General features: G+C 43.4%; 1 protein-coding gene across 1 annotated transcript in view; it reads left to right on the top strand.

Annotated features, from left to right (window-relative positions):
* The first annotated feature begins 521 nt into the window (after positions 1-521).
* The window catches only part of TRPM7 (transient receptor potential cation channel subfamily M member 7), a 61580-nt gene continuing 46911 nt past the window's right edge, over positions 522-15190 (top strand). Inside the window, exon 1 of the mRNA XM_030014765.1 lies at positions 522-1038. Within this exon, the coding sequence (XP_029870625.1) occupies positions 1036-1038 (3 nt within the window). The 5' untranslated portion in view covers positions 522-1035. The remainder of the gene's footprint in view (positions 1039-15190) is intronic.

Here is a 15190-nt window from a genome sequence, read left to right on the forward strand (position 1 = left end):
AGGGGAAGAAATGCATCCTCCTTTTTCCCTTCCAAAATGAACTTTCCTCCAATTTTGCTCGGACCGAGTTACAGAACGCGTTTGACGCAGCGCTCATGGCGGCGGCACTCCCATGCGTAAGCACGAAGCTCAAACGAATCTCAACTAACGCTGTTCCCCACCACGTCGTTTCAATAACGCGTAAGGCCGGGTTGCTCTCCGCAGGCACCAGCGACCTGCGGTTCACCAACGCGTGGCACACCAGCGGTCCGGTGCAAGGTGACCGCGAAGCGGAGCGCCAAGGCCGGGCCCCTGACCGCGCCGCGCCAGCGCCTCGGGAGAGCCGCGAAGCCCGATGCTCCGGCTGACGTTCGTGCGGGGAGACAGGGCTTTCGGGAGCAGAGCTTCCCTCTCCGAACCACGCGTTTCCAGCCAGGCTGGCTTCTGTCCCGGAAAGCTCCGTTGTTAACGTCTCTTCGGTTTTTACCTCGGCAACAGCACACGGCGGGGGGGGGGGAGGGGTACGGCTCGCCTGCCCCCGGCAGCCGTTTACGCCTTCTCGGGGTCCCTCGGGACGCTGCTCGGGGTCCGCCCCTCGCCCGCTCCCGTGTGGCGAGGCCGAGGCCGCCGCCCTGAGGGGGCGCCCTGAGGGGGCCGCGCCGCGCCAGGCGGGCGGGCGGGCAGGAGCGGGCAGCGGCGCGCCGCCCCGGCCTCCCCCTCCTCCCGGGGGCGGTGCGCGCTGACGCGGCAGCGCCGCGGCTCTCCGCCGGCCGAGTCGCACAATTATGAGAAAAAGCCGCCGGGCCGAGGCCGCCGCCAGCGCTGGGTCCCGGTGCGGAGTCGAGCCAGCGCCGTCCTCCTCGTTCCGCTCTTCTCTTCGCCCCCGGAGCGCTGTCCTCGCCCGGCTTTTCCCCACCCAGCCCTCCGCTGCTGCCGAGCTCAGCCCCGATAGATGGAGACAGGCCCCGCCACCGCCGACGCCGAACCACGAGCAGGAGCTGCCCGGCGCGAGGAGAGCCAGAGTCGGCGCCGAGACCCAGCCCGGCCCTGAGGAGAATGGTGAGGGCGGCGGCGGCGGGGCCGGGCTCGCCCCGGCGAGGAGTGGGGAGGACGGGGCGGGGGCGCCGGCCGCCGGATCAGACCTGTCCCGGCCGGCCGCTCCGGGTCCCGGCTGCCGCGGCCGCCCTGGTCCGCCGCGGCCCCTCTCCCGCCCGGGCTCGCCTGCCGCCGCGGCGGCTCTTCCCCTGCCCGCCCCGGCGGGGGTGCCCCGGTGGCGGGGAGGGAGGGAGGGACCCCGCCGGGCTCTCACCTCCGGCCCGGAAGGGGAGGCGCGGGCTCGGGCGCCTCAGGCCCGTCCGCGCGCGGTGCCCCGGCCCCGGACGGCCGGCGGGGCGCCCCGGCGCCCCCCCCCCCCCCCCCCGCCCTCAGCGCCCGCCCGCCCACGACCCTGCTGGCCCGGCGGGCCCTGCCCTCCCGGAGCGCCCCGGCCGGGGCTGACCCGAGCCGCCGGGGCGAGGCTCCCGCCGCCCGGCATTTCTGGAGCCTGCTCGCGTGGTGCCCGCGGGGCCGGCCAACGCCGCCCTGCTGCCGCCGGCCCCGCGGCGAGGGGCGGCCGCTGCCCTTCGCACCCCTCCGCTCCCCAGAGCAGCGCTCGGGGGAGCCGGCCCTGCGGCGGAGGGGACTCCGCTGCTTGGAAACGCGACCTTTCATTCTGTGCTCTTGGAGTACTGCCCTAATCCTTCATTGTGGTTGTGTCTGATACCAGAATTTATACGGTGGACCACGTAGTTCTCTGGGATGCAGCTGTTCTTCCCTTCTAATCTTTCAACCCATTTCATTTTTACAATTTCTGCACGTTGTCGTATACAAGGGAGCGTATAGACCCTTACAAAGAGGTGTATGAGCTTCTACAAAGAAAACGCAGCATTAATTCCAGCTCTTTCTTCTTCTGGCTGCTAATCAGTTCTTAACTGATATTTACAGAATTTAGAGTGAGCTGTTACATCAAGTGCTTTCAAATGATTTTGAAAATCTAAGCGTGGAGTGTAAATCTGTGGATTTCTACAGTCTGCTTGAACTTCTAGTCAGATGCTTCATTTCATTTTAAATAAAGGTGTTTTATTTCACAGTATGTTCTTCAAAACCACAGGGATTCATACCCGTGAATCTTCTATTTCTGACTATATCTGTGAACTGCGTAGAAATAAACGTGGGCTGTCTTTTTCTAGAATCTGCAAATCCAGCACTCTTCTAGGAAGCTGAAAGTGCAACCATCCGTTCTGACTTGAAAGAGTACTTGGCATCTCCCACTCGTGTGGTACTTGCTCTTCTCAACCAAAGTGGTTTTTTTTTTTTTTAGTTTTGTGGGGTGGGTTTTTTTTGAGGTTTTTTTTTTTTTTTTTTTTTTAGTTTAGTTCTGGTGTTCTGTTGGTGCTGACATAGCCTAGAAATGTACAGATTGGTTTTAACCATTATAGATTTGTAAACTGATCGTGGCTCAGCAGTTTTTCTGGCAGTGTAACATGTTTGCAATGTTTTATACTTACCATGTGTTTATCAAATATTTTGAAACCACTGTTTAACAGGTGTTTTGCCTGAGTTGAATATAGGACATTTTATGCAAGTTCATTTCGCTAAAAATTTCCCTGCTGCTCCATAAGTATGTAGCAATTTTGAATAATTGCTGGACAGTGTCCAACATTAAATCAGGCATTATTCTTAAGAGTGAGTTGTTCAGTGTGGCAATTCCGGGAGTTCAGTCTTTTTTTTTTTAAAGTGTCTGTGTGGGTGAGATAAGTGTCTGCTAGATCATCCTTCATACCTTCTGGTATGAGGCCATTCTTGACTTTGCTGTTTAAAGTGGGGGGAAAAAACCTTTGTGCATGTGGAACTGTTTAGGCTGGTTTTGGATTGTTTGTACCTTAGTTTCCTGATGTTTTACTTTGATTTTTTTTTTTTTTTTTTTTGCTTGCTTGAGCTCAGGAGCGGAAGGGTAACTTTCACCTGTCATACAAAGGCATCTTGAAACATCACCTTGCATTTAGCAGTTATGTCACTTATATTTAAAGATACTCTATCAGATCATCTACCTCCCCAGGTGGATTATCTTGGAGAGGTACTCTATTGTGTTTGAAAAAAAAAAAACAAACAAACAAAAAACCAAAAACCAACTCTATTGTGTTTGTGTAAACTTTCATTTCTTTTCTTGTCCCTTGAGGCTCTGCGTGACTCTAGTCTTGCTGCCTTACCTTTTTGTCTTATCGCATCAGTCCTGCTTTCTCTGCTTTGCTGGTGATAGACTGCAGCATCCAAACTTCTCTCTCATAGTTATCTTTACCACTTGCTGTGCTTCCCTTTCCTGAAAGCTTTGCACCAACACCCAAACTTTTCCTGCTTCTCTTTAGTGTCCCTTCATGAGGTGCATTTCTATTAACTGTTCACTCCTTGTGGACAGTTGTGACAGATGAGTATTCTCTAAAAAAACCACTATCGTTTTGAACGCAAATAATTGATGCTGACACAATAGGGTTGGGCTATACTGGTTTGTCAGTTTTACACCACTAACGATGCAAATAAATCTGTAAGAGGACTTGTCAAAAAGTGCATGTGAAGGGACGGAGATGCTTTTATAGTCTACAATTTGGGTGCTTGACGGGATTTTGCATAGTAAGTTTAATTTTCTTTCCCGGAAGGACCCTGATTAGCCTAATTAGGAGTTTAATACGTAGCTATACTAGCAGTGGCACTTTTACTAAACTTCTGATGCTGTCAGCATGTTGTTTGAAATGAGCCCAAATTTGAAGTTCCGGTCTTTAAAGTCTTGAGATTGGATTTTGAAATTGTGGCTTATGCTTTGAAAAATCAAGACAATGAAATTATACTTCTCATGCTAATATACTTAACCTGAAAAATGTATCTTTGTCTCTTTTTTTTTTTTTTTAACAGATACTTATTTCTTTTGGAATCCCTCATTTCCTTTAACCGTGTCTACTTTGGCAGCAGTATTTGCGTGCCACGTTAATTTGCTGAAACAAGTAACATTAGTTCTGTTTTTTTGTCCCACTTTTTTAAAGGCAAACTGACAGTAAAATCGATGTGTGTGTTTTCCAGAATTGAAGTTTTGTCTTTGAGGTCATGTTTCTTGTTTCTAATGTGAATAATTCTGTCTTGGTGCATTTTAGCTTCACTGGTTGAAATTCCAGCAGCTGGCTTTTCAGCAGATAAATTACTGAATAATCTCACTCTGTGTTTTTGGTTAAGATACTTATAGGATTATTAAAGATAGTGTCACTTCTTGCCTCTGATACTGACAAGTAGTGGTGGCCTCTGACAAATGAGTCTATATGCTTCATTATTTCTACAAAAAATAGTTGGTGATACTGACTTGACCTGTGGTAAAACTTGAATGAAGCTTGTTCTATGCTTTCGTCATGTCCCCTGGCCTGAAACCTTCTTCCTTCTCTATTGTATTCCCTGCAATCTTGTTACTGTCCTTCATTTGATTTAATCCCATCTCTGCTCATATAATGAGAATGTACAGTAATGGTGTCATGTTAATATATCGTGATACAACCTATACTGAAAATGATCTACCTAATCCTTGGTTTCTGTTATTTTTATTACTTTAAGCTTAGATTATTTTTTTTTTTACTTGAATTGCAGATGGTTTTGTATTTCAAGTAAAAGAAAGCTAATCTAACAGAAGAACAGAAAAAGTAAACCCCCAAAACCTTTGTATTGGCAAGCTTCGCTTCCTGACCTGGCTCAGCACGGGATTAGCTGGGCATCAGTGCTGCAGTGCAAGAGAGGAGGTGGGATGTGCAGGAGGTGACTTGTCTTTTTGGTAGCAGCCAGTCATTAAACCAGCATCACCTGGCATGCCGAACCATTGTATCTAACTGGATGGGACCACAGACCTGAGCAGCAGTGTTTCGGAGACCAGTCTCCATCGCAGCTCTTGCACTGATGGAGGGAATGCTGTTTTTTTTGAGGAGTGGTGAGGTTTTTTCAGCCTTCTTTACACCTATATTTTGCTTAGCGTGTAAAGTGCATGCGAGCCATTTTAAAGCAGGGGCGTAAGCCACTTTCTTTAACTACCAGGTTTGCTGGAACCACGGTGCAACTTGAGCTTGTTTTTCTCCCCAGCCACTATAATTCTTGCACAGAATCACGGACAGTGCAGGTTGTCTAACCGCTGTTAGGCGAGTAGAGGAAATTTCTTACCCCTCTGTTCTTTCCAAGAAGGAGAGGCCAGTGGACTTATGATGGGATAATGAAATACAGAAAACCAGGAGAGAAACTGGGATAAATAACATTGTTACCCGTAACTGTATCATTTTTCCTTCCCAAGAATTGGGCGAAAAGTATTCTAAACATATGGGAAATACAGGGAGAAAAGTAACTGTGTTGTTGATTGTGGTTCTGATAGTTCTAAAAAGCTGCCTTATGAAAAGACTAGAATATTTAACCGTGGAAAATGGTTTGACAACCTATGGTATGAGGGTGTTGCAGGAATAGTCTGTAAGATAAATGTGGTGGTTGATTGCCAAGGAGAGTTTAAAGTATGGTAACAAACTGACAGCACATTAGAGCCGATTGAACTTGGTTTATAAGTTACGGATTTTTTTCCCCTTAACTTAATCAAAGTTCATATATTACTGAGGTGGTAGGCTTGGATTAAACCTTAATTCTGGGAATTTCTGTGGTGTGTTTTGTTTTTTTTTTTAAATCCTAAAAGTCGCATCAAAGTTACAGATTATTTAATACTTATGTTTTTAAGAGCAATATAATTTTTTTCCTAAAGACTCTTACAAACTCATTCTAACTCAAGCTGTTTTAGCTTTTCTATTATCTATTGTTGGATTTTCTGAAATATTTGAACTCTCCGCGTATGGCAAATGTGCAGTTGCCGAGTTGGTGTATCCCAACCCATCGTTACTTCATTTGACTTCAGCTGAAGGAGGATGGCATGTGATATGTGTGCTAGTATATCTGTTGATTTTCTACAGCTGCAAAATTGGAATTTTACAGGCTGATTCAGTAATAAAGTTGGTACTCTGTTGTGTGTAGTTTGACAACTAGTGTTTTCAGAAGATGATCCAACTCCAGAAACAGCTATTGTAAAGCTGCGAAGCTTTATTGGTACTTCAACCTGTCCATGGAGATCACTACTTTACAGTTGGATACAGTCCAACACGAAGTGCTTATTTTGTTTAAAGGCACATCATGTGTTTTGCAAAGAGCATGCAACTGGCTAATGTACAGATTCAAAGAGTATAGGTAGATGTGTGCGTATTAGTTTGTATACATCTGAAAATTATGCACGTGTGAATCTTATCGATGTCTAGACTTACTGCTAATGGTTGTAATAGCAATAATTTGGGGAGGCCTCTTTCTGAGCTGGAGAGCTTTGGAGCTATTTCAAGGTCTGTGGCAGCTTGGTCAGGCTTTTTGCTTTGTAAGTCATGGATCCCAAAGCCCAGTGTGGACGACTCCCAATGCTGTTGGATTTTGCCTTTAATTGTTTACTACTAATCAAATGAGATTTAAAAAAAAAAGAAGCTGCAGGTTCTGAGAATTGGCATATTTCTATTAAGTTCTGGTTTGCTGATTTTTATTTTTTGCTTTTATTTTTTACCGACAACCTTTTGGGTGATTACTGGAGTATATTTTTGCTGTCGTACACTAATGTGTTCCTGCTTAAGAGTACTTTCTCAGTGACAGCTCTAAATTAATTCAATCTAGGTGTTCAGTCTTTCACCATAATATAACTCTGTAATCTTCAAAGCCTGGGAAGGTGTCTGTTACAGCTCAGTCAGTCTTAACACAATGGTTATTGCAATTGAATACCAACCTTTGTTCCGTGCATTGTTCCCACTTACCTCTTCCCAGAGAGGTACTTACTTTCTTAATCTTACCTATTTGATTCTTGGCACCTTTGCTAAGAGGCAAACAGAAACGATGTTTTCAGATGTTTTCACTTAGTAGTCTGCTGACTTGTGCTGGGTGGACTTTTGCAAGATGGCCCTGGCTGATGCTGCTTATCCTAATACCTGCTAAGTTTTTCTCCTCCTAATACTGCAAAGTGATAATCACTTTTTGTGAAATGCGGACTTGACAAACTTGACTTTTAAAATTTAAAATTTGAATTTAATAAATAAATAGATTTACATTTATGCCTTCTGCAAATGAATTTCAAGTTGCTCTGTTAGGAATACTGTATTTCACAAGGACTTATTGCCTAAAAGTTTCTAGACTCGGGGCACTTTTAGAACTAGTATTACTTAGCAGCTCAGGTCTTCCCACTATTACTCACTTCATTAACAATATAATTCCCAAGACTGACCTGGAGTGCTTGAGGGGTGGATATGTGTGTCTTGCAGGGTAGTAATCTCAGATACGGGGCAGGGTTGATGTTCAAGTCCATAGCATCTTTACTAGCCGCTCCCAAATCTGCCAAAACTCTTCTTAAAGGTGTGGTTGTAATCCAGTCTAAACTCATCTAAGCCATGGCTGTCACCCTTCCACCGATCCCTTTGTGCTCCCCTCTGTGCTCAGTCACTGTTGTGGGGATCTGAACTGAATAAACATCTAATCATCTCCCCTCCCCCCGCCCCCCGGATTAATTATTTTGTCGGTCATTTCCCTGAATTGGCTCTCCATGTGATTGCATGAGTGCGGTGCTGGTATGAGATAGGGTGGGATCATGTGCAGAGGCTTAGGAAAATGGGATTGTGGCACTCCAAACTTGACATGAGCTGTAAAGCTGGTTTGGAAGCTTGCTCTGAGGTGCTGGAGAGTTGACTTGTGCCATCATATAAGTAAGTGTTTGGTTACCTTGTGTATCACCCACTCTGCGTGAGTGTTTTCAAAGTCTTACAGCCTTGTGTGCAGGCATGGATGGAGCTGCACCATCACAAGCCAGGTTCTGTAGCCTCTTCAAAGTATATACCAAATTGCATTGCAGACCTTGCCTAATTGTACTGCAAGCACGTAGTAGCTATGCTTGAATACTTTTGTATCTAAATTCTTGTTTACAGAGGGTGTTTTTCTTGACCTTCTTTTCTGAATGTGTGCTACCAGATGTAAGATAACTTTTTTACCAGATACGCTGTGCTGTAGTTTGTCTGTGAATTGAGCTGCATCAAGATGAGTTTGACCCCTCCCATCAAGTTATTTCTATTGGCAAATGATCCACTGCTGGTAACTTGTCTCGTGTAACAAAATATTCCTGGATTTTTTTTTTCCTCCATGTTCTTAACATGCTGCTTATTTGCTTTGTAGTGCTATTCCCACTCCTGTTTAACTCTCTCAAGAAGCTGAACCTGTTCTCTTGGGGTAGGAGAGAGCGAAGCTACATTCTACTAATGTATCTGATAGAGCTCAGCACAGCAGCCATGTGGCCAGGTTCAAAGACGGCCATGCTGATGTACAGCATAGTTAAAATTGCATGTATATTGGCTTTCTGTAGTAAGCTTAATGCGTTATACTAGTTTGTGGCTAGAGCCAGTCTGAAAAAGCTCAGCTTCCTTTCAAAGCCTGTCCCTGTGGCTGCTGTGGTCGTGCAAGTATTTAGTCAGGCATAACTTCAGTCACCTGAATAGGTTAAATTATGCATGTGCTTAAGTGACACATGATTGGAGCCTAAAAATACCGGTTGTGTAATTACAGAACTGTTAATCAACTTTCTCTTCAATTATAAAAATCAGTTAATCTACACGAGTAGGTGCAGTTAATGATGTTTTAAATGTCAAAGTCTTACCACTTTCTCCTGTGTTCCCTGGCTAGAGTATTGTCTAAACTGTAGTTTGCAGAATTCTGTTAAACTGTAAATTTAATAAAACTTCAGCTGAAGGTGTTAAAAGGGTGCATGGCTGAGGGTGATCTTCTGGCCAAAAAGTTTCAGAGTGATTGATTTTGAAGGAATTCCTGCTCGTGGTAGTAATCTCGCACTAGGGAGGGAGTAATGAATCACTGATACCATAGCTGACAAGTATCCTAGACAACTTTCTAGGAACTTGGCATCGTCTGGTGTTGCAATGCCTCTGGATGCAGAACTAGTTGGAAGAGGCTCACTCCTCCTGATTTCACAAGCTATAGTTTGCTGACTCCTTAACTGTGCTGCTGAAAATGTTCATGGGGTTATGCTACAGGCTAGCCCACGGGGCAGCCCTGCGAGCATTTACCTTGGCCTGTGTGAGGGGCACTAAGCAAAGATGTGGAGGTTGGGATAGACATTAACCTCTTAAACTGGCATTAACTGGCTTTGCAGCCAGAGGCATTGAAAAGCAGAAATATCCCCTTAACTAACCTTTGTCCTTTTAATTTGTGCCAACTTCAGAAATGCTCTTGATGAGGATTTATGCCTTTGCCTCATTAAGCAATTGGTCTGTCTTATTCTTGGTTTCTTCTATAAAAATCCTACCCAGAAAAATCCTTTTTAAGTTTTCAGCTGTAGATAAAACATGGTTTGTATGCATGCAGTTTTCCATATAAATCCTACATCTGTATGTAGAACTCAGGGACTCTTCACTGTAAAATTCTCTGTAATTGTTTCAAATCTATTAGTGAAACTGTGTGGTCTTTTTATGTTGCTTGTATAGGGAAAGAGGGTAGAAAACACTCATCCTTGTCGTGGTTTGAGCTGCCAGTTAGTGTTACAGGTGAACGTTCTGCAGTGATGAAGGCTCCTAACAAACAAGTCATTGTTTGAATGCATCATCCGGTTGTGCTTGGTGTTTTGTAGCTCACGAGAGAGATATTTGGTACTAGTATAATCACAGTACTTTGCCGGACAACACGATGCAGTAAACTTCAGGCCGCAGTTTCTTCCTGGTATAGAAAACGTGCAAGACTGAAGCTTTTCTGCCTTCAGAAAAATCCTGTTTTCAGGTTGTAGAAAAATGTTTTCTGGTCACATGCATGTAGACAATCTGCAGAATACAGGTAGGCTTTGCAGAGAGGGGGAGGATTATTAGCAAAAGCTAATTAATTAGGCAGTGAGTCCCTAGGCTTGCTCAGTGGAGACTGAGGGGGATCCAGAGCAGCTCTTTTCTCTCTGCAGAGGGGTTGTAGAAAAATTAGCACTGCTAAGATAAGGTTAGTCTTTTTGACTATCCTCCTGGGTGTCATTACTAGATTTTTCAGGGTTTTTCTGACAAATGTAAAGATCTTGCATGTAGGACAAGAAAAATCTTTTGTAATTAATGTATTAGGAGTTAGTTGGGTGTTAATTATACCATGAATTAGGAAAAAAACATCTTCAGTGCTAGGTGAGAATGGATGCTATTCTGAAACCCAGGGTATCTGCTCACCTAAAATGTGACCTTAAGCAATACGTTCTTGCTTCCTTGGCAGGTCTCTGAGAAATAAATACCGACTTAGCTTCCTTTCCTTCCTGCACATCAGGATACAGGTGCTTAAAAAGAATGTCTTGTTGTGTGACAGATCTGTAGTCTTTTCCTGGATGCCTAGAGTAAGTGTGCTTTGGGGGATTATTTTGATGTACCTTGACAGTATGCTTAGGTCAGCTCAGCTGTTTTGCTAACCCACTATCTTACTGCTACCAAAGGGGATGTCCTACTTCACTTGCTCCCACGCTGGATCATGGTCATGTGGTCCTTTCCTGTGCCTTAGTTTTCTGCCCAGGTTGCATCTGAATCGGTTCATTCTGACATCAAAGCTATCTGCTCTGTTTTTCCTGGAAATGTGCTGGTTTAGGGAGCTCAATCAACTCCCCAAAGGACTAGTGCACAACTGCTGGCGGGAGGGAAGTAGCAGGAGAACGGGTGGGATGGCAGAGTAGTAACTCAGCTTGTCTTCTCTGCACCCTCACTGTACAATTTGAAGAACTGTATCTGTTAAAGCAAGTGTTTCCCCTATGTATCTTGGCTTTGCTGTTGCCAGGACCTCCACTTCCTTACTGTTGTCTTTTGTTTCTCTAGAATGATAGTCCATTTTCATCCCTTTCCCCCAGCAGGCCAGAGAGGAGCCCGAGGTATAAGTCCAGTACAGCTTAGGCAGGCCTTTGTGCCACATACCACTCAGCATTGGTGAGTTTTACTGGAAGTGAGTACACTGGAAGAAATTATAATAAACAGAAAACATTTATGAAGTGCAAGCAGTGTTGTGATCTCTCAATATCATTTATTTAGTTGTTCCCCCCACCCTGGGGAAAAAATAAAAGTTACTTTATTTCTAAAAACCATATATTTAATTTCTGAGTGATTGTTTAGGCTTGTGGTATTTAACACAGATGTGTTGCAGGTAGTTCAGTTCTGCAGGTAACCTGCAATTCTGCATCAACATTTGGTGGGAGAGGTGAAAAACTAGTTTCTTCGACATGCTTGAGTAGAGGATACCTGTATCGCTGTGCAATAAACAAAAATTAAGAGATAAGATTGAGACAGTAAATTGCACATCCTAGGGAACTACCTGCATTGCTTCATTATACTTTCAGTTAGTGAACAGTCATTTGGAATGGATCTCTTTTTTTATGTTTCAAATTTTTTTTTTTCTTGAGTTGGTTTTCCTTTTATAAAAGATATTTAGCTTTCCCTGCTAGACCAAAAAGCTAGTTTTTGTCCCCACAGATTATTCTGCTTTTTAGTTGATAGTGTCCAACTTGATGAATCAGAGTATTTCAAGTCCATGCAAGTGTTTCATAAGAGTTTTGTGCTTTTGATTTGAGATCTGAATACTCAGCCTAGGGACTCAAGCTTGCTGAGGCAACCCTGTAAGACTAGCATAAGAGAAACACCAAAAGACATTCTTCTGTTTCCCTCTGCATTAGAGCTAGCCAGACCTAGGTTTAAATCAGTAGTTAGGCATTAGGATCTCTGTGCTGGTCTCTTAATTAGCAATGCTGTGTGACTGTGAAGGATGGTGTGATAGGAAGCTTTGTAGTGCTTTTGCTAAATGGTGCAGTAAAATGGTACATTTTAGGAGCCTGAGTATTGACTTGGAGATAAAATGAATGACTTTTAAGCTCTCTCACAATACATTGCATTGTGTAGGTTTCACAGCTCTGGCTATAATATTTAAAAGAAACATTCATGAAAAGGGATGTAAGAGTGTAGTTGAGACTTTCAAAACCTGCTAATAATAAAATGATTGAATGCTAATGGAAAAAGCAGTGTAAAAGTATATTTCAGCAGTCAGTGTGAGGTTGTGATGGAGAGCTCAATTTTTATCTAAGACTAGCCTCATGAGAAATCAACAAAATAAGACACAGTAGCTCAAACAATGGTTTGTTCCTCTCAAAAACAGAGGGTGGAAATTTTTAGAAGCGCCTAAATAAGCGCCTAAATATATATTATTTCAGACAGTAATTAGCTGCTTTCACATTTGCCTAAATAAACCCAGCTAAGTTTCTTCTTTGTACTTTTCCAGAGTAAACAGAAACTACTTAAATAGTTTTAGCAGGGAATTTTATTTCCTGATAAGGGTTTAGGTACGTGGATGTCTCTAGAATGCTGTCAGGCTACTCATGCCCCAAGATGAGGGCTGTAGTCAGTATGCACTCTTGAGCAACTGCGGGCCTAGCTAGCTTCTGTTAGGAGAGCTAGCTCTCTGTCTTGACAGGGAGTGAAGGTGTAACTGAATCCAGTAGCTCTTTGTTAGTGAGCTGAATTTTAAAAATGCTTAGTCTTTGTAGTTCTACAGTAAATGAACTATACTATAGCAAATTCTTGTTTTGGCTTATTTTTCTCCCATCTCATCCTACTTTCTCCATCTTATTCTAATCTCCCAAGAACTGTGGTCACTGTAGAGAGGTGACCAAAATGTTCGCTTCCCCTACTGTAGCTAGCAAATACTGGCACATTGTACAGGCGTGTACAGGCAGGGAGAACATAGAGAATAGCAGTTAAGACAGTGTACCCCATCACACCTCCACAGTCCTGTCCATGAATAATGCACATACTCCCCTTACCAAGGAAGCGAAGGTAGTTCAGGGGTTGTATGACTAACTCATGTCATACGTGTATGACAAACTATGTCTCCCTCAGATATCAGGTCCAATGCTGATATTTTAATACTAGCCTGGAACCAGCCTAATACTGATTTTCTGCTCTGAGATGACTTGTGTAACTTATACAAAGTGATTTTTTTTTTTTTTTTGTGGTACTCACTCTTAGTGAACTAAATTCCAAATTTGTTTCAGGTAGTTCTTTGATTGCATGGTTGCTGATGGGCCTCTTTTCTAATGTTAGTAGTTTTGATTATAAAAAGAAACTGGTTTTCTCTGATACTGTGTCTAAAGATAAGTTATGTGAAATTTCATCATCCTTAGCAGTGGTCTGGTGCTGTCACCTATTTCACATGCCCACTAGTATGTTCTGTTGCTCTTCCCTCTCACCCATGCTATTTAGACAAACATTATTGATCTGTAATAATTTAAATGCGGGCATAAGGCTTCCTGGATTTTGTGGTTTGTTTTTTGGTGTGGTTTTTTGTGTTTTTTTTTTTTTTTTTTTTTTTAGATATTCAAAGGGTTGTCTGAGGCTAGCTATGTCAAAAATCCCTTAGTGATAACATGTTTCCGTTGCTCTAGTGAGTTAATAATAGCCTACTTAAGTCAGCAGGCACCAAAATCTTTGCTGTGATGATAGAGAAGTACCTTTCTTTGTACAACATTAAAAATAAGTCAGATCTGTAAATGGAACAGGCTAAGAAAGTGGTAGAGCAAGACCAACAACATCCACCCTTCCAGCTTGCTTTTGTAGTTGTAATGTGCTTCAGCACATAATGCATTAATCAGATGTTCATGCACTTTATGAACCAGAAAGGGAGGACCTAAAATCTGCAGCTCAAATAAAGCTCAAATACATCCTCTGCACTAGGTGCAGTGAAGTTGCAGCTTGTATGCTGTCTATGAATAGCGGCTGCCAGAGCTGAGCTTTTTTTGTCTGGGAACAAATCGGAAGCAAATCGTGCATAGGATTAATTATTTGGCTGGTTGCAGGAGCCCTTTCCTACTGCTTTATTTCTAGAGGTGGCCACCACTAACTCCTTTCTCGCATCTGTGATTTGTATTCCCTATGTGATGGGGAAAGGACTGGAAGTTGCCTGGGGAGGACAGCCAACAGATCCAGGCTATGTGAATTGTTTTACCTCTGAAAGCGTGCCCCAAGCCTCATTCCTTCCAAAAATAAACCCAGAGTTTATAGCGTTGTCTGTTCACGCACCCTGTGTGGCATGTGCAAGGTAAGCCCAGCACTTGCCAGAAATGTGGGGTATGAACCAAACTAATTCTTTCATGGGGATTAAATCCGGTGAGCCAGGAAGTGCAGAGGTTTTAGCAGCCATGCACAGCGTGTCCCATCGGTCCCTGCAGAAAGGACCAGGGAGAGTGGCCATCCTTGATACTCAAAGAAATTATCTGACCCACTTAAAAAGGCTTGGCATCATTTCTGTTGCGTGTTGGTGAGTAGGTATGCTGACTCTACCTTCCTGCTGATCTTATTTAAGAGAGTGTATAGGCTTGCAATCTGCATCACTGGTAAGATGAGAACGACTGCAGACTGCAGCTAAATCATTGGTGTTGAGAGAAGTGAACAGGATGCAGACCATACAATTGTATCAGTGTAGATAAGGAAGGAAAAGTAGGCCGTGTGTTTAAAAATGTAAGAGTTTTGGGATTGCTTTGTATGGGTGACTCAACATAATTAAAAATGGGTTTTGAGTGAGGGACCCTATCAGAAAGAAGCAGGCACTGTATGACAGGTTTGAAAACATGCCTATGTACTTTTGCCGTGTATTTTTTTTGAAATCTCTCATTTGAACAAAGTGGGTATTAGAGTTAAAAATGCTGGCTGAAAAGCTGTAGCTATATTTTCCTTGCAGTTACTACCATGTGCTCCCTTTTTATAATTTTCTTTCATCCACAGTTATAAATTTTAGAGGGTAAAGAATTATTTTAATCTCCTTTGAAAACTCAGTGGTTTGTTGCTTCTAGATCATAGCTTTGGTATATGTTTTGAAATACTTTATGGAATGCATTAAAAATGTGATTGGTCTGGGATCTCATAGAAAGTCATTTATAGATTCTTTAGAAGGACTAAAATTTTTTAGCTTGGTATTTCAGTAGTCAGGAGGATTGCAAATGTAAACTATTTTGAAATCAATTTACTTGCTCCAGTTTACAGCAGTAAAACTGGTTTACCTTGTGCTGTGTTTTCTTTTTCACACCAAAATTCCAAATTCTGTTGAT

The sequence above is a fragment of the Aquila chrysaetos genome, chromosome 5 (genome assembly GCF_900496995.4).
Source record: "Aquila chrysaetos chrysaetos chromosome 5, bAquChr1.4, whole genome shotgun sequence".
Lineage (NCBI taxonomy): Eukaryota > Metazoa > Chordata > Aves > Accipitriformes > Accipitridae > Aquila > Aquila chrysaetos.